This window comes from Vulpes lagopus, chromosome 7, assembly GCF_018345385.1.
Source record: "Vulpes lagopus strain Blue_001 chromosome 7, ASM1834538v1, whole genome shotgun sequence".
NCBI lineage: Eukaryota > Metazoa > Chordata > Mammalia > Carnivora > Canidae > Vulpes > Vulpes lagopus.
This window is the reverse complement of record NC_054830.1, coordinates 6341690-6361143: the sequence shown is the minus strand read 5'-3', so window position 1 is coordinate 6361143 and position 19454 is coordinate 6341690. Positions and strand designations below refer to the sequence as shown.

The 19454-nt window shown below is 44.2% G+C and overlaps 1 protein-coding gene across 1 annotated transcript in view; it reads left to right on the top strand.

The window, feature by feature from the left end:
• The window catches only part of MUC16 (mucin 16, cell surface associated), a 90523-nt gene that overhangs the window by 24034 nt on the left and 47035 nt on the right, over positions 1-19454 (top strand). Inside the window, 14 exon segments of the mRNA XM_041761424.1 lie at positions 319-492; positions 591-658; positions 3174-3346; positions 5870-5905; positions 6128-6193; positions 6899-7023; positions 7119-7186; positions 8382-8554; positions 10486-10521; positions 15173-15297; positions 15392-15459; positions 17500-17672; positions 18269-18304; positions 18507-18572. Of these exon segments, the coding sequence (XP_041617358.1) occupies positions 319-492; positions 591-658; positions 3174-3346; positions 5870-5905; positions 6128-6193; positions 6899-7023; positions 7119-7186; positions 8382-8554; positions 10486-10521; positions 15173-15297; positions 15392-15459; positions 17500-17672; positions 18269-18304; positions 18507-18572 (1387 nt within the window).

Sequence of the window (19454 nt, the reverse complement as noted above, 5' to 3'; positions counted from 1 at the left end):
TCCATCAGCTCCCATCAATCATTGCTCCCTGGGCCTGTTTATTCCCCTGAGACAAGGAGATGCAAGCATTGCTGTGTACTGAAATGGTAAGAGACAAGGGGAAGTGAGAGGACAGTGACCAACTCACCCTGGTTTTCCCAAGACTGTCTCACTTTTCCAACCGGACGTCTGATCCCAGGAGCTCACATAGTCCTGGGAACACTGGGATGGTTGGTCACCCTGTATGGGAGGGTCTTGAACAGCAGACCATTCTAGGCCAAACCCCAGCTCAGTGCTGGAGGTAAGGTATGTCCTCAGAGCCTTCCCTCCCATCCCTAGCCCAGGCCTGACTCAGGACTGGGTCATTTTACTCTCCCTACCACCACAGCTGCAGTTCCTTTCTTGACACCTTTTACCATCAACTTCACCATCACCAACCTGTACTACACAGAGGACATGGAAAACTCGGGCTCTGAGATATTCAATGCCACTGAGAAAGACCTGCAGCACCTGGTGAGAGCCCCCCCCGCACCAATGCTCACCTTGTTCCAAGCCTGCCAAACCCTGAAGTCTTGGCCTCTCCAGCTCATCACCCTCTCATTTGTTCCCAGCTCAGGATTTTGTTCAAAAACAGCAGTGTTGGCTCCCTCTACGCTGGCTGCAGGCTGACCTTGCACAGGTGAGGCTTCTTCCAAAGGACTTACAGAACCCCAGTTCTTTCCTTTCTTGGTCCCCCACATCCCAGTCAACCACAGCCTCGGGCCTTTGCCAAGAGGCAGCACATCATATTGGATCCAAAGTGCCTGGGTTTGAACCTTTGCCCTCCCATTTGTTAGCTGTGTGACCTTGGGAAAGTTGTATAACCTCTCTGTTCTTCAATCACGTTATCTACAAAGTGGTGATAATACTAGTACCTTACTCTCTGGGTTCTTAATCACTCATCACCATGCCTAGCCCATTGTGAACACTTAATGTGATCTAATAGATGCAGGATCTAATAATATTAGCCAGTGTAGGATCTTTGCCAACTATGTCCCCAGAATCCTCGACACTCTGCCTGCCCCAGCTCTTATCTACCCTATTGGGGACAAACTCTGGACACTGCAATTCTGCAGTATATTCCTTGAAAAGAGATAGGGACTTTCCCAAAGGATGTTATATAGAACCAAAGGGGGCAAAAAACCCAAATGTCGAATACTGGCAGGATATATTGCAATTTAAAAATTCCCAAATGGGGATCCCTGGGTGGCGCAGCGGTTTGGCGCCTGCCTTTGGCCCAGGGCGTGATCCTGGAGACCCAGGATCAAATCCCACGTCGGGCTCCCAGTGCATGGAGCCTGCTTCTCCCTCTGCCTATGTCTCTGCCTCTCTCTCTCTCTGTGACTATCATAAATAAATAAAAAAAATTAAAAAAAAATATTAAAAATTCCCAAATGGACCTGAACTCTGCAGAAATAGTCCATCTTCTCCTCTCTGCCTATGCCCATTTGGTGTCTTCTGAGGTCAGTGGGGGCTCAGAATTCTTTCCGTACATTTCACGACCTTATGACTTCTCCTTGGGGTCCTGCATCCAGCCAATGCAAGTCATCCGCCAGAGAGGGGTGTCTTCTACTCAAATGGCTTCGTGAGAAGAGGTTCCTGGAGTGTTGTAGACCCACTGAGATGGGGGAATCAATAAGATAATATTGCCCATATGATATGCCACCTAAAAATCTAAGTGATATACATGTTTTCATTCATTTCATCTTTACAACAACATGATTATTATCCTACACTGCAGAATAGAACACTGAGACTCAGAGTAATCAACTTACTTGAGAGGAGCCAGGATTTGAACCCAAAAGTTCTAGATCTTGAGTTCCTCCTTTTAACCACTGCTGGCTCAGAGTCACGGGGATTAACAACTTACATCCTTAAGAGCACTCAGAACTCCAAAGAGCCTGTGGATTTGGAGGTTATTTCTGCTAATATTTACTGGATTAGAAATTAAAACAAATGTTATAAATATTTATTCATTAATTTATTAAAAGTAATAACTATATTACATGTTAACATAAATAACATAATTTAATGAATAATAGCCATATTTCCCCTGCCTCCCCCAAAAGCATAACAAGAAGAGAGACATTATTTACCTTTATGCAGATCTTTTTAATGTCTGGCTTAGGAGAAGACACTGGGATATCTGCTTCTGCATTCAGTCTTTTACAATATTTCACTTTGTGGCCTCTGGAAAAAAATTCACAGTGACACTCCTGAGAGAATAAAAGTGAAAATAATGTCTTGGTATGAATATGAAAATATTTTTTACTTGATAGACTCCCTGTAAAAGTTTGGGAATACCAGGAGTCCCTGGGCCACACTTTGACGACTATGCTTTGAGTATCATGGATAATAGAAAGAATTCCCAGGCAAGGGAAGAAGAGGATCTTTCTCATTGTAAAGCCCCCAGTGTGGGCCAAGCACAGTAGGTTCAGCTTAAATTCAGGACAAAAGTCCTCTTATCACCTCTTAATTCATTTTCTCTGTTTTTCTCCAAACTTGGTTGCCTGCTCCTAAGGTGTTCCCAATGGGTTGGGATTCCCAATGGGTTAGTCTGGCTTGGGATTCACCAACTTGAAACAAAGTCTTCCTTTCAGGCTCCATGACGGCTGTTACACAGTGTCACAGTCAGCCACAGGGGTGACTCACTCACCTCCTCCAAGGTCTTCAGTCCTTTGCTATTCCTTTCCATACGTGGCCTGGGCTCAGGATTCTCGTTTCCTCCCCAGGAACTCCACACCCCCTATTCCATGATCCAAGCAGGATTCAGCTGTTACTGGAGGGGACACCATCTCTACTTACCTTCTTGAGTGGACAGGGACTGTACTAGGTGCTGGTAGTTGACACAATGAACATAAACCAATTAATAAAATGATTGAGGAGCAAAAGAGGGAAATTAGGTATGGAGTAGCCCTGGAGAATACTGCATTTAAGGTGGGGTGGGGTGGTCTGGATCCCCATATGAGACAGAAAAAGATGTGTTTGAGAAAGCAGATGAAACCCAAAGAAGAGTGCTAATACACACCAAGGGGTACAACGAAGGAAGGCTTTGTCAAGAGTGGCCAACTCTCGGGTGTCTCTCTGCATGTCCCTATTCCTTTTTTTTTTTTTTTTTTCTGCATGTCCCTATTCCTGTGTCTCTCTTTCCCCAGGGCTGAAGAGGATGGAAAAAGCACCAGAATGGACGCAGTCTGCACCTACCGCCCAGATCCCACAGGCTTTAGGCTGGATAGAAAGCGGCTGTACTGGGAGCTAAGCCAGCAGACCCATGGTGTCACTCGGCTGGGCTCTTACACCCTGCACAGGGACAGTCTCTGTGTCAATGGTGAGCACCTCCATTGCTGTTGGGGTCTCCTCTTGAGTCCCGGATGGGCGCTCCTTGGTACAGTTTCTCAGTACCCATGTTCATAGTTTTGGGCCAACCTAGAATTTCCAAGGGGAAATTCTCTTCCATCAGAACACCTAGAAAGCAACTTTCCTTCCTTCCTTCCTTCCTTCCTTCCTTCCTTCCTTCCTTCCTTCTTCTTCTTCTTCTTCTTCTTCTTATTATTATTATTTTTCTCCTTCCTTTCTTTCTTTCTTTCTTTCTTTCTTTTTCTTTCTTTCTTTCTTCCTTCTTCTTTCTTTCTTTTTCTCTCTCTTTCTTCCTTTCTTTCTTGTAAATCTAATATTTATTTTGTGCATTGTCATTTTAAATATTAGAAACTTTGAGAATGAAAGGGGTATTTTAGGGAAAATTCTTAGGAACCTTCTTATCACATGATTTACAATACAGAGCCTGCCTTTTTCTCTGCCAAGGTGAATTGTTATATTACTTTCTAATTTTTGATCAGATTCCAGCATTTTACCCTGTGTGCTTTCCAGTATGGTAAACTACTCTGAAAATTTCATTAATGTGAAGTTTTGTTTGCTGAGGTCACTTCCTTGGGCTATCACTTTTTTGTTACATCTCTTCTCATGAATACTGATGTTTGTCTTCACTACATTCCTCTAGTTGCACAAATGTAGCCTCTCAAATATCAGCAGTGTGGACATTCCATGGTCAGTTAGTCTCTAAGTCCTACTATTTTTTTTTTGTTAACGTTTTAATTTTAATTCCACTTGGTTAACGTATAGTGTTACATTAGTTTCAGATGTACAGTATAGTGATTTGGCACTTCGTGCATTACCTGGTACTCACAGAACAACTTCCAAGGTATGGAAATAAGGACTCCCTCCATAGTCTTCTTTATTGCAGTAACCTTTCCCAGAAACCCAAATCTGGAGCATGCAGCTGTCAGGGACGGAAGAAGGTAAAGCAAGCCCACAGTGGCTGTAGGCATTAACTCCTCCCCAACAGGCAACAACTTCCCAAGGTGGTGACTGATCTGCCTCTTTCTCTTTGTCATGACAGCCTGTGGCCCTTACGCATTTTCCAGGGGCCAGCCAGATTACACCTCACCTGAGTATAAAACAACAAGGCTGTTAGCAATGTTTTTAGCAATAAATCCCTCTGCACCAATGCTCTTAGCAACAAAACCCACAGTAACGCCTACACTAAAGGCTAATATTTATTGAGGGATGCCTATGATCTGGAACATTCTGTGTATCACCTTTTACTAATCCTGTCCAATACCCTGTGACATATTATGTATGTTTTACAGAGGAGCAACCAAGGCTCAAGGAGGGAAATCTACTTTCCCAAGTTCAGACAGCTAATATAAGTGGTAGCAATAGGACTCAAACCCTAAATTGGCTCCAAGGCCCCCCAAGAGGCCTCCTAACTACTAGGCTACCTACAGACTAACTAGAACAAGCCTCAAATCTCAGGATGGGAAGGCATATCAGGAAACCTCTAATATGACAATTTAAACTAATGGTCGATTAATTAATTAAATTCCCACTGTATTGACTTTGACATTGGCTTTCTATCTGGATTAAAACCTGTATTGTATTTCAATAGTCCTCAAGAATTCCTTAAAGCTGTAGTTGAGTGTGGGTTTGGGTGATTTACAAGTCTTTCCTTAAGCCCTCATCCTGGTTTTTTGCTCATTCTGTGACCCTGGGCAAACCATGCAACCTCTCTAGGCCTCAGTGTCTATTTTTAGAATGGAATTTTTAAAAACATCATCTAAGATTATTGTAAAGGTCAAATGAGATAAAACCTGAATAATCTAAGTACACTACAGGGCTCTCTCCACAAGATCCAGTCTCAAAGAAGAATTCCATTTCAAGGAGCCCAGTCAGACCATCAAATATAAAATAAATCTAAGTTTTACTTGTATTACTTACAGATGATCAGAGAGGATCCAATCTGTGATCCAGAACCATACTTATTCTAACTCTCTTTTCCCCTTTCCCTCTTACTCTCCAACTTTATACTCTCTATTTGACTCCCCCCTTTGTCTGCCTGTCTCATTCTCTCACCCTCATGATCTCAGTTCCACATTATAGAAGTATAGGAACCATGTCAAAGATCACACTGTCCCTGAAGAGTGAGGTAGTGGGAAAAATTCAGATCAAGGACAAAGGTATATTTAATTGGCAGAGAAAACACAAATAAGGCTGAAAATACTCTCATAAAGTTGTTGTTCCTAATACTCATTTAATGAGGTTAATACTGTCCCAGGCACCTAGTAAACTCCTACACGATGAGGGAGATTTTGATCATTATTGTCTTTGTGGTGGGTGACCATGAGGATGACATGGTCATGAGCACTGGAGTATGAGGCAGTTAACTTATAAAGAGTTGATGAGTCTCAGAGAAACCACTCAAGGAGATTTGTGTTGTGTGTTTCAAGTCCTACCCCTTACTCTTTTCTTAACCTCCTCCCATCAGCTTACTCTTCCTCTCTGGCTCTCTCTGCAGGTTATAACCATCAGTACAGGATCCCCACCACCAGCAGTAAGTCACGATGGCCCAGATGTCCTTGCACCCCTGGGATGCTTCTTCCCTACACCCACTCTCTGAGGGGGGGAAGTATCCACTGACCCCCAGTTCTCAGCCCCAGAGCAGCTCCAGACCACCCATTAGAGATGCAAGCTCCTGTCAACAGCCCTGTCCTCTCATTGCTTCATGATAGAGCCCAACAATTTGCATTCATGTTGTATTCTTTCATTCCTTCAGCTCTGCTGACTTCCACATTCTCTCCAGGACTCCCTACATCTCTGCCTCCCACTCCCAGCTCTACAGGTAGGAGTTTAATCTCTGAGTCCCATGAAACTTCAACTCCTGTTCTGACTGGTGAATCCCTGCATGATCTGGACCCTGCTATCCACCCAAACCCAGGTTGTCCCACTGTCTCCCTTGCTCCCTCATCTCTGGCTATACCAGCCCCATTTCTGTTCCGCCAGAGACCAAACATCTTTCCATCCTCAGGGCTTTTGCTCTCACTGTAATGGGAACTCAGCTCTGTTCCTGGTTTCTCTTTGTCCTCCAGATTCAGGTCAGCTGGCTCTTGCTCAGACCTCCTCCTAGAAAGTAGCTTTTCCCCATGTCTCACACATAGATGTGTTCTAATCTCTATTCTATCTCTATGATCATTTCCTTCATGGAAATTACTATTGTTTGGATTTCTTGACTGTCCAAGCATTTGTGACACCAAAAGTCTTGGCCCCTCCTCTTTCCACCAAGATGTTGTGACAGGTCAGCCTTTGAACACTCTGGGATGAGAAGATTGAAGTTTCCTTTTGAGCTGCTATGACACATCTACCATGGAGGTCCCCTCTCCTCCCTTGGCTGGCTAAGGGGGGAGGGTACCCCAGAAGGGATATCTCAGGCTTCACCTACTGGACACTGAACAGAGAGATGGCACTAGTGCCTTCCCTCTAACGTACAAGGGGAGGTCTCAGGCCTAAGACTGTGATAGGTCTCCTCCCTCTCTCCCTCCTGCTGCAGGTGTGGGTCCAGCCCTGGTGCCATTTACCCTCAACTTCACCATTACCAACCTGCTCTGCACCCCAGACATGAAGCACCCAGGCTCTATGAAGTTCAACTCCACTGAAAGGGCCCTGAATCTCCTGGTAAGAGCCCAACAATGCTTTCCCTGGCCTGCCTTGTCCTTCCCTCACCCAGTCACCTCAGCCTCTCCTGCTCAACTCTTTCTCCTTCCTCCCAGCTTGGCCCCTTGTTCAGGAATACCAGTGTTGGCCCACTGTACTCTGGCTGCAGACTAACCTTGCTCAGGTGAGACTTCCTTCTCTTATAACATGAAGGCTTGCACTGTTACAGGCAAGTTCACCTGGTAGTGTGGACCTGAACATAGCAACCAGAAGAATCATGAATGGCTGAGGTCTTCCAGGAATTCAGATGAAAGGCATCCCCTCTGACTGGGTATTTCAGAGAGGGCTTCCTGAAAGAGGTGGCTGTCAAATAAAGGTCTTAAATTACTTGTATAAGCAGAGCCATGGAGCATTCATGCTCACTGGTCAGAAAGGGCAGCACTGACTCTTTAGGCAGACATAAAATGACACACCTCAGGCCATGGCCTGTGACAGGTGCTGAGGGCACTGAGAGAGTCAGTCATGGGCCCTTCCCTTAAGGTACCCACAGTATTGAGAGGACAGCAACCATATGGACTTAAAACCATAATAGGAACAGTATTACTACAATGATAAAGCACTACACGGAGGCCATAGAGGCCCGGAGGATGGACTTTTAGCTCATTGTGAGGAAGTGGAGTGGAGACAGTCTGGAGAAGGTGATGCCTGAGCTGAATAAGTATGAATAGGTATTAGCTAGAAGAAACTTTGGCAAAGATATTTCAAAGGGTGGCATATCTCAGATCCACGAGGAACCATGGAGTTGTATGCAAAATTTTGTTTTTGTTTTTTTTTTTAATTTTTTTATTTATTTATGATAGTCACATAGAGAGAGAGAGGCAGAGACACAGGCAGGGGGAGAAGCAGGCTCCATGCACCGGGAGCCTGACGTGGGATTCGATCCCGGGTCTCCAGGATCGCGCCCTGGGCCAAAGGCAGGCGCCAAACCGCTGCGCCACCCAGGGATCCCTGTATGCAGAATTTTGATGTGATATCATTTATTTTAAGTAGTGCACTGGTAGATGTGAGGAAGGAACAGGAGTTGGGGAAACCAGTGAGATGTTGGGCTAGACCTGGATGTTGCTTGGATGCTTGGGGTACCAAGGACAGGGGAAGGTCCAGAATGCTTCCACATGTTTGGCTCCATATATTTGGCTCATCTTAGTTGAGAAGGCCCGAGAAAAGAATGTGCATGAGAAACCAGACAAGACCCAGGAACGTGAAACGTCATAAAACAAGGCTGGGGGCAAGGGGCAGCAAGCTGAAGGCTAGAGTTGAACAAAGTATATAATTCTCCTACATCTCAGGATACCCCTATTCCCATGTCCCTACTACCCTAGGACTGAAAAAGATGGAGTGGCAACTGGAGTGGATGCCATCTGCACCTATCATCCGGACCCCACGGGCCCTGGGCTGAATAGAGAAGAACTGTACCAGCAACTCAGTCAGCTGACCCATGGTGTCACCTTGCTGGGTACCTACACCCTGGACAAAGACAGTCTCTATGTCAATGGTGAGTGTTTGTGCTGCAGTTAGGGTCTCCAGTCCCATACTTCTTTATACTAGTAGTTCTCAACCAGGATGATTCTGCTCCCCAGGGGACATTGGCAATGTCTGGAGATATTTCATGTCATAATCGGAGTGGTACTAGTGACATCTAGTGGGTAGAAGCCAGGGGTGCTGCTAAACATCCCACAATATACAGTGTAGCCCTCCACCATGAAGAATTATCTAGACCAAATTGTCGATAATGCTGAGTTTGAGAAATTGCTATATACAGATTTATAGTTCTGATGCAAACCTAGCATTTCCTTGGGGACTTATTTTTGACTGCTTAACACATCATGGGAGGCTGATTTCCTTTCCCTTTTCACCTCTTAGATGACATTTTTCTTCCTCCTTATTTCCACTGCTCCCCACAAGAGCCCAACTGGAGCGTGCAGACTCTAGGGGGATAAGTGGGTGATGCGGGACTCTGTGGCTAAGGTTTCCAAATGGGCAGTGGGTAACCATGTCAACCCTCACCCCATGTCACTCTCCATCACGACAGCCAATGTTTAAGTTCCCACAGGCCAGTCAGAGCTACACAGACTTCATGAAATAACATCATACTTAGCACATGCTCCATAAGTAATGACTCTGTGCACAAAACCATTGGCAACAACGCCCCTAAGACCAATGCGAACACTGAGAATAGTAACTATAATCATGGTTAATTCTTATCAAATGGTTCTTATGTGCCAGGAATTGTGATAACGTCTTTATTTGTATTATCTCATCTCAAAACCCTGTGAGTTGTTAGTTATTTTTACAGAGAGAGCCATTGTATATTCGAACAGGGAGTCATTTGCCTGAGATAATCCAGTCATCATGCATGACAGAACAAGACTCAAACCCAGAACTGAATCTAAACCCCAAGTTCCTAACCACAAGGCAACACCACAGACCATCCAGATAGAGAAAGCCTCAAATTTCAGGACAGAAAGGGGCATGAGTGACATCTAGCCTAACAATCTAATCTATATCTTGATTAGTTATTTCCGCTCTATATCAACATGGAGATTTCCTTAAAGCAGTGGTTAACTTTGAGGATTTTGAGGATTGGTGAATGACAGATCTCTGTTTTATGTGATGCTGAACAAGCTGTGCAACCTCTCTAGGCTTTAACATCCCATTTGCAGAATGGAATAAGCATACATGTCATGTAGGATTGTCCTGACTGTCAAATGAAAGAGGTCCAGTCTTGACGCCCACCCCTCACAGAGCATCCAAGGAGATGACCATGACTCAGAGAAACACTCATAAAAAATTCTCAATTCCCAATTCCTTTCAGACTCCAATTTTTATGCCATCCATCTGACCTCCAGTTCTCCTCTTATCTTCATTATCCTAGCCCATTTCCAAAGTTACTCTGATATTCCAAACCACATGGACATTCCCTCTCCATCTTGTTCACTTCCGCAGACCCCTCTCTCAACCTGCCACAATTCTATCATTTTCACATCACTCCCCAAAAATCAGAAACTAAGCTATAAAGACAAAATCACATTATCATAAAATCTGTGAATGGAGAGAAGCTGAGAGAGCAAGGATAAGTTATCTTTCTGGATTGAGAAGACATGGATAAGGCTTGGAACACACTTGTTTGTAAATTTATCCCCAGTTCCTTGTCATGTGGTGTTTAGCATTATTTCTGGTGCTTAGTGTATTTCCCAATAAATAGGGACAGCTCTTACTATTGTATTTTTCTTTTGGCAATAATAACAGTGAAGATGTTCACCATTATTTGCAAAGGACAAGGCACATAAGGGCACTCAATAAAATGTGGCCGTTGTTGTTCATTTATGAATCTCACCAAGCATGTTAATGAATTTCATCTCTATGTCTACCATCTTACTCTTTAACTCTTGCTCCCTTATAACCGTCCTTTATTCCTTTCTGCAGGTTATAACCATCGCTACCAGACCCCTACCACCAGCAGTGAGTATTCACGACTGTGAAATTTCAATGCCCACTCGACCCTATTCCCCAAGCACATTCTTCTGGAAAGAAGCTGACAAGGCTTCCTCCCTAAGTGTCCAGCCACAGACTCAGAGGAACCCCCCAACTCACCCAGGGTCTTGCTCAGAGTCAAGACAGAAGACCAAATTCTAATGAACAGCTTTGGTCCCACATTCCTTCAGGATGGGACTTAATAATTTTTTCCGTGTTCTTTTTTTCTCAGCTCCAGTGACTTCTATCTTCACTCCACAATCTTCCACAACTCTGTCCTCCATCCTCAACTCTACAGGTAGGAGTCTGCTCTCTGGGACCTGTGAAACTTCAACTCTACGCGGTCTGGTTGCTATCGACCACCTATCCTTAGCCTATTCTACTCACTGTCTCCCTCACTCTCTAAATTTGGCCACATCAGACACTTGTCTGTTCCTCTAGTGTCCTAACCTCTGTCTGGCTTTTATACCAGCTCTTTCTGGAGATCAGCTGCACCTGGCACCTTATTGCCTTTCAAATCTCAGCTCAACCATCGCCTTTGAAAAACCCTCCTATGAGGATCCCTGGGTGGCTCAGCAATTTAGCACCTGCCTTTGGTCCAGGGCGTGATCCTGGAGTCCTGGGATCAAGTCCTACATCAGGCTTCCTGCATGGAGCCTGCTTCTCCCTCTGCCTCTCTCTCTCTCTCTCTCTCTCTCTGTGTGTGTGTGTGTGTGTGTGTGTGTAGGTTTTCTCTATCCACCACCATGAGTATTTTCTCATGGAATTTACTACTATTGGCTCTATTTAGTCTACTCATTTATTTGTCACCTTGGAGCTGAGGGCCTAGTCTGCACTTGCTTTATATTTATTGACTGGATGAATGGATGAATGTAGCAATCTTGTATATGTCCACATTTGTGGATTCTATTTGAACATCCAGAAGATCATTCAGGATCTGAACTTGCTTCTTGCTCTGTCTCCTCATCTTGTCCAGATGTGGATCTGAGGGCTCTTGAGTTTCCAGGAACCTGACACAAGGCCTTGGTTTATGTCAGGAAACCATCTTACTCCAACCCTTAAGATTTATTTTAAAAATTGAGTCTATGGGTATTTTTCATGCTTACATCACGACCCAGGCTGGGTGTCCCTGACCTTTAATCCTGCCATGGGAGTCTGGAGTTGTGGGATCCAAGCTGGTGTCCTATAATTTGATTTCTGTCTTCTGGCATTCTTTGTTTCCTGGGTCAAAGCATTGCAAACTTTTTATAAGCTTTAGACAGAATGCACACTTTCCATGTCCTACTCTACCCTGATCAATTCAACCATTTCCATAATAGGCCTAACTGCTACAAGCTTGTAAATTTGTGACATACACCATAGACCAAGTCATTCCATGTTTGATGGCATCATTTCTGTAGATGCATTCAAGATTTCTTCTTCATCTTTGGGTATGATGGGTATGATGTATCTCAGCATGATTTTTTTTCGGTAAATACTGTTTGGGATTTTTGAAGCTTCCTGAATTGAAAATGTGTGTTTTCAAGAAATTTGGGGAAGTTTTAGCCACTCTTTCTTTTTTTCTAGTTATACCATTATCATTTATTTAGAAAATTTCTTTTGCCCTTAAATTGTACAGGTTCCCTTGTTGAAAATCAATTCATCACAAATATAAGGATTTGTTTCTAGACTTGTGTCTATCCTCATCCAGTACCTTGCTATCTTGATAACTATAGCTTTGTCTGCTGTAGTTTTCTTTTTCTGTGTGTTTTGATTTAAATTCCAGTTACTTAACTAACTCTTGTATTAGTTTCAGGTGTACGATATAGTGATTCAACACTTCCATACATCACTTCGTACAAGTGCACTCCTTAAATCCCCATCACCTATTTCACCCATCCCTCTTCTGGTGACCATCAGTTCTCTATAATTGAGAGTCCTGTTTCTTTCTTTTTTTTAAGATTTTATTTATTTATTCATGAGAGACACAGAGAGAGAGAGAGAGGCAGAGACACGGGCAGAGGGAGAAGCAGACTCCATGTAGGAAGCCCAATGTGGGACTTGGGCCCAGGTCTCCAGGATCAGGCCCTGGGCCAAAGGCAGCTCTAAACTGCTGAGCCACCTGGGCTACCCGAGAATCTGTTTCTTGATTTGACTCTCTCTCTCTCTCTTTTTTTTTTCCCTATGCTTGTTTGTTTTGTTTTTTAGATTCCATATATGAGTGAAATCATATGGTATTTGTCTTTCTCTGATTGACTTATTTCACAAGTGCAATACTCTCTAGCTCCATCCATATTGTTGGAAATGGCAAGATTTCTTTTTTTATGACTAATATTCATACATATATGTATACATTACATCTTCTTTATCCATTCGTCCGTCAATGGACATTTGAGTTGTTCTTATAGCTTGGCTATTATAGATAATGCTGCTATAAACATTAGGGTGCATGTATACCTTTGAATTAATATTTTTGTATTTTCTGAGTAAATACCCAGTAGTACGATTACTGGATCATAGGGTAGTTCTACTTTTAACTTTTTGAGGAACCTCCATACCTTTTTTCAGTGTCGCTGCACCAGTTTACATTCACACCAACAGTGCAGGAGGATTTCCCTTTCTCCACATCTTCACTAACACCTATGGTTTCTTATTTTTTAATTATTTTAGCCATTCTGACAGGTGTGAGGTGATTTCTCATTGTAGTTTTGATTTATAACACACCTTATTTATCCACTCATTTGTCAATGGACATTTGGGTTACTTCCACCCTTTGACTATTGTGAATAATGTTGCTATAAACATGGTTGTACAAACAGAAAAAATATCTATTTTTGAATTAAAAAAACCATTGTAGCTGTGCTGTTTATTTGCATGTGGGCCTTGGGTAAAATTTACTTTCTGAGTCTCAGTTTCCCCAACTGTAAAATGGAACTGGTAATACTTCACTCTCAGGATTGGGATGAGGGTAAATTGAGATGCTGTAGATGAAGTGCCCAGTACAAAGGCTAACACACAACTGGTGTTCCTCAGATGAAATTTTTTTTTAATTTTTTAAATTTTTATTTTTTTAATAATAAATTTATTTTTTATTGGTGTTAAATTTGCCAACATACAGAATAACACCCAGTGCTCATCCCGTCAAGTGCCCCCTAAGTGCCCACCACCCAGTCACCCCCACCCCCCGCCCTCCTCCCCTTCCACCACCCCTAGTTCGTTTCCCAGAGTTAGGAGTCTCTCATGTTCTGTCTCCCTTTCTGATATTTCCTACCCATTTCTTCTCCCTTCCCCTCTATTCCCTTTCACTATTGTTTATATTCCCCAAATGAATGAGACCATATAATGTTTGTCCTTCTCCAATTGACTTATTTCACTCAGCATAATACCCTCCAGTTCCATCCACGTCCAAGCAAGTGGTGGGTATTTGTCGTTTCTAATGGCTGAGGAATATTCCATTGTATACATAAACCACATCCTCTTTATCCATTCATCTTTCGATGGACACCGAGGCTCCTTCCACAGCTTGGCTATTGTGACATTGCTGCTAGAAACATCGGGGTGCAGGTGTCCCGGTGTTTGGTTGCATCTGTATCTTTGGGGTAAATCCCCAGCAGTGCAATTGCTGGGTCGTAGGGCAGGTCTATTTTTAACTCTTTGAGGAACCTCCACACAGTTTTCCAGAGTGGCTGCACCAGTTCACATTCCCACCAACAGTGTAAGAGGGTTCCCTTTTCTCCGCATCCTCTCCAACATTTGTGGTTTCCTGCCTTGTTAATTTTCCCCATTCTCACTGGTGTGAGGTGGGATCTCATTGTGGTTTGGATTGCACATGGATTGGCAGAATTAATATTGTGAAAATGTCAATGTTACCCAGGGCAATTTACACGTTTAATGCAATCCCTATCAAAATACCATGGACTTCCTTCAGAGAGTTAGAACAAATTATTTTAAGATTTGTGTGGAATCAGAAAAGACCCCGAATAGCCAGGGGAATTTTAAAAAAGAAAACCATAGCTGGGGGCATCACAATGCCAGATTTCAGGTTGTACTCAGATGAAATTTGTAAAGGGTATAGTCACTCAGTTCAGACCTCTGGCCTTTTGATTCTTCATACCCTAACCCCAGGATGACCATACAGTTGTTTTTTTGTTTGTTTGTTTGTTTGCTTGCTTTTATGGGGCACTTTTGACAAAGAAAGGGATGGTTGAAATTAACATTTACATGAGAGCCACATGACTGTCCAGGGAAAACCAGGAGATGTGGTCAGTTCATGCATAATTCACTTTTCAAAGATGGCTTAATGAAGCTGAGGCAGGAGTCACTGTACAGAGAACAGACTTGACCACTCCGCGGTTGCACATTCTCCCATGGCAAAGTCAGAAGACTATGCGAGATCTCTATCCCAGGGGCCAGTGGAGCGACTGCTTTATTTCCTCCCACCAAAATATCTACCAATTGTTTGCCTGTAGACACACTGAACTGAAGGGTTGGAGGTTCTTTTTGCAGCTGAAATCATCCATCCAGTATAGAGGCCCCTCCCCATCTGTAAGTCTGGCTGGATGCAAGGGTAACACTGAGGGAGTGGCAACCCTTGGATCTGCCTCTTCCAGCATCCTAGCCAGAGATCATAATGAAACCCCCTCCCCTTTTCTGGCTGCAGGTATAAGCCTATCTCTGGTGCCATTCACCCTCAACTTCACCATCACCAGCCTGCGCTACACAGAGGACATGGGGCCCCCAGGATCTGAGCTATTCAGCACCACAGAGAGGACCTTGAATCGTCTGGTAAGAGCCCCTCTAATGCCTACCCTCCAGTGCCTGCTTTTGTCCTGCCCAGCCCCTTGGTCCATCTACTTACCTCCATGTCTTTCATCCCCAGCTCAAACCCTTATTCCAGAACAGCAGTATTGGGCCCCTCTATAATGGCTGCAGACTGACCTTGCTCAGGTGAGAACTCCAGGGTGCACATGCAGGCAATGGGCAGGGGGTGAGGGGACCACTGTTCCAGGGACTGCTGACCAATCTGTCACATTGTGTTCCTAACCAGAAAAATGCAGAATCCTCTCAGACTCTCTTCCCAGGTAACAACTACCCAGGTTGAACTCTTCAGGAAGATCATTCTTCTGGAACCCATTGAGAAAACAACTCGTAAATCATGCTAGCTTCATCACAATAGAGCCCTAGTTTTCAACCAAGAGCGATTTCCCTCCCAGAGGATATTTGGCAATGTCTGAAGACATTATTTGTTGTCACAGCTCAAAAGTGGGAATCGCTAATGGCATCTAGCAAGTGAGGTCAGGGATGCAGCTAAATATCCTACAATATGGAGGACTGTCTCCCAGGACCACGAGTTCCTGACTTGAAATATGCATAGTGCCAAGGTTGAGAAACCTTGCTCTAGGGATGCATAATTCTCTCTCCTGCTGGTGTCACATTTTGGCTCATGGTTGGCCTGCCTGGACCACCTAGCCAGCCCTCCCTTCTTCTGTCCTCCATCAATGACCTCCTGCTTTCTAACCTCTCAGAGGTGGACTTGGGATCGCTGAGTAGTAAACTACAGGGGTTATAAAGAGTCCAACAGGCCTAGCACCCCTACTTCAAGGCTGTGTGACCCAACAGGCCTATTTAGAGTTTTATTTAGAGTCCAACAGGCCTAGCTTTCCTACTTCAAGGCTGCGTGATCCTAGCAAGTTACTTAACATCTCTGTGCTTCAGCCTCCTCACCTGTCAGTTGGAGTGTCTCAATTTGCTTTCTTGCACAACAAATTTAGCCTATGACTCTGTTGGATGGTGATTTGGTCTAGATTCTGCTGGTAGATTCTCCTGCCTGACCTGGCTCACCTGATCTTAAATGAGGGTCATTCATATGTCTGCACTCAGCTCCTGGCTGGGATACTTTGGTTCTCCTCCATAGTTTCTCATCATCCAGCAGGCTAGCTTGGGCTCATTCACATGCTCAGAGTTCCAAGAGCAGCAGAAATGGCAAGCCCTATTGCACACATGCTTTCCAATCCTCTGCTTACATCACATTTATGAAGGTCCATTGGCCAATGCTAGTCTTGTGGCCAAACCCCAATTCAAGAGTCTGTTTCTGTCTCTAGTGATTGAAAGGAAGAAGTTGTGGCCATTTGTGTGAGCATAATAAGGATTAAGATGAAAGGTGCTTAGGACAGGAACTAGCATATTGAGAACATGCAGTAAATTATTCATGACCTTTCCTAAACCCAGGTGCTGAGAATTAACTCCAGCACGTGGGAGCCCCCATCTGTACCCCTTGTGTGAGATCTCCCACTCACCTTTCATCTGAGGATGGAATGCCCTCAACTTCAAAGATACATTGTCCTCCATCCATGATGCTACGTCTTCCCTTTCCACTGGCCTTGAGATTTCTCTGGCTCTGGGATACCACATAGCCTCATGCCCATCTCTATCCCAGGATGGCTACTTGGCCTCACTCTTTCTTTCAAAAGGCTTAGGCTCTCTCACTGCAAGGTCCATTCCACACCAAGAACTTTGGGCCCATTAATGCCTAATAAAAACAGTTGTCTTTTCTTGAGCACTTACTAGGGCTATGAAGTCTGCCCTGTTCATTTGATGGATGAAATAAAAATAAGCCACAGAGAGGTTGAGAGACTTACTCAGAGTCTTGCAGAAATGGAGCAGCAGAACTGGAATTTAAGCCATTTGACACTGCCTTTTTTCCCACCTTGTCCAAGTCCCCTCCATCATGCTTCTGTTGTTAGCATGTATGTCGCCTTATGATTGTCATTTTAAAGCTCAGCACAAACGTTAGCATTTGGAGATGCTGCGTCCTCTATGCTCAGGGACCGTGGTCATCCCATCCATTTCCAATCCTCCACCAGCACCAAGACCATTCCAGGTTGCCTACCATTCCTCCTGCTTTCTCTGTCCCCTCCCTCAGTGAACCTTTTCAGGGGCCCTGCCTGGAGTCCCCACCTCCCCATTCCTGTGTCCTTCCCTGCCCAGGCCGGAGAAAAAGGGAACAGCCACTGGAGTTGATGCTGTCTGTACTTACCACCCTGACCCTGTGGGCCCTAAGCTAGACAGAGAGAAGCTGTACTGGGAACTGAGCCATCAGACCCATGGTGTCACTCAGCTGGGCTCCTTCACCCTGGACAAGAACAGCCTCTATGTCAATGGTGAGCAACCATTTTGTAACCACAAGTTAAAGCTGAGAATCTGCCCCCAGGAAGGGATATAGATTATCCACTTTGCCACAGGACTCATTGTATGTATTGTTTTCCACCTAAGCGATGTCCCATGATGAGTCAAAGGCCCTCATAGGCCCTTAGGTTTGCAAACCCTTTTCTTCCCTTTGCATCTCTGCATTTCAGGGCTGTGATTTATATACTTGTCTGAGCCACAAAGTCTTTATCCAGACTGATGAAAGGGGATATCCCTCTGGCTGGTCAATGATTCAAGCATCTGGCTATTTTTCTCCCTGTTGATATTTCAAAAATCCCCTTTGGACCCTGAAAAGCACAGTTTGCAAGCCCATTTCTAGAAATGTTGGTGTATTTATCTTCCCAAATAAATTACAAGCTCATGAAGACAGGAAACTGGGTCTTTGATTTCTCAGCCATTTAGGAACAAGAAATAGTTACCCCTGAATCACAATTGTTGAACTGTGTAGACTTGAAGTCTTTGTTGGGGGTAGAGGCAGGTGGCTTTGGGCTCCACCTTGGACCTCCCTCTCGTGCTTGCATTCTAGTTCTGTCTCCTTTTCTCATTTCAGGTTACACCCACCAGATCTCAGCTCCCACATCCAGTGGTGAGTACCCACAGTCCTGATAACCATATGCTCTGGGCCCCTGGTAGACAGCAACTGACCCCCTACTCCAGGGCCTGGGGAGAGAAGAAGCCAGGAGACCTGATAGTCTTACCCAGTTCCCCCTACATTCAGTGGCTATAGCCAGATAGGAAAGACACCCCACTCAGAATCCCCATTCTTACTCCAGACTGTTTATCCTCAGCTACTGTGACCTCCGTGCTCTTTCCAAGGACCTCAGCGGTGCCAACCCACTTCTCTAGCTACACAGGTAGGCGACTTCTCTCTCCAGCTCCTTGTAAGGAGGCTCAAAGATAGATCTGGAAGTTGTAGAGAAAAGCTGCAGTGAGGGATCATGGAGCTGCCATGGGCTCCCCTGCTCTGTTCTGAACTCCACAAGAGCAGAGACTGTGTCCTCCTTATCTTTCCAGCTGTGTTGACCTTGGACAATTGACTGACCCTCTTCTCAGTGTCTTCACCTGCCAAGTAGTTGTTAAAATCCACAGACTTCAGATTTCAGATGTTACTAGTTTTACACGGACTCGCGTGTGCACATGCACACGTGTGTGTGTGTGTGTGCACTCCCATGTACATGTGTGATTCTATACCATTTTATCACGTAGGCAGATTTTTTTTTTTTAAGCATCACTGCAGTCAAAGTACAGAACAGTTCTATCACTGCAAGGATCTTTTACAGTTTTACCCACCCAAACTCACCCTGGCAACCACTCATGTGTTTACCATCTCTGTAATGTTGCTAGTTTGGGAACGTACCAATGGCATCATTATAGCATGTCGCCTTTGGGGACTGACTTTTTTCACTCAGCATAAAGCCCTTAAAATATGCTAACTCTTTTAGCAGTCACTTAGCCTTTATAATTCCTCTACAAAGTAGTATTTTTTGTAGTGAAGAAATGAAGGTAGAGTAGTCCTCTGTTATCTATGGGGGATTTTTTCCAAAACCACAGATGGATGCCCAATGGATGCCCAAAACCACAGATAGTACTGACCTCCTATATAAACGTGTTTTGAGCACTGGGTGTTATTCTGTATGTTGGCAAATTGAACACAAAGAAAAAATAAATTTATTATTAAAAAATATATATATGTACATAGGATAAAGTTTAATTTATCAGTTGGGTACAGGAAGGGA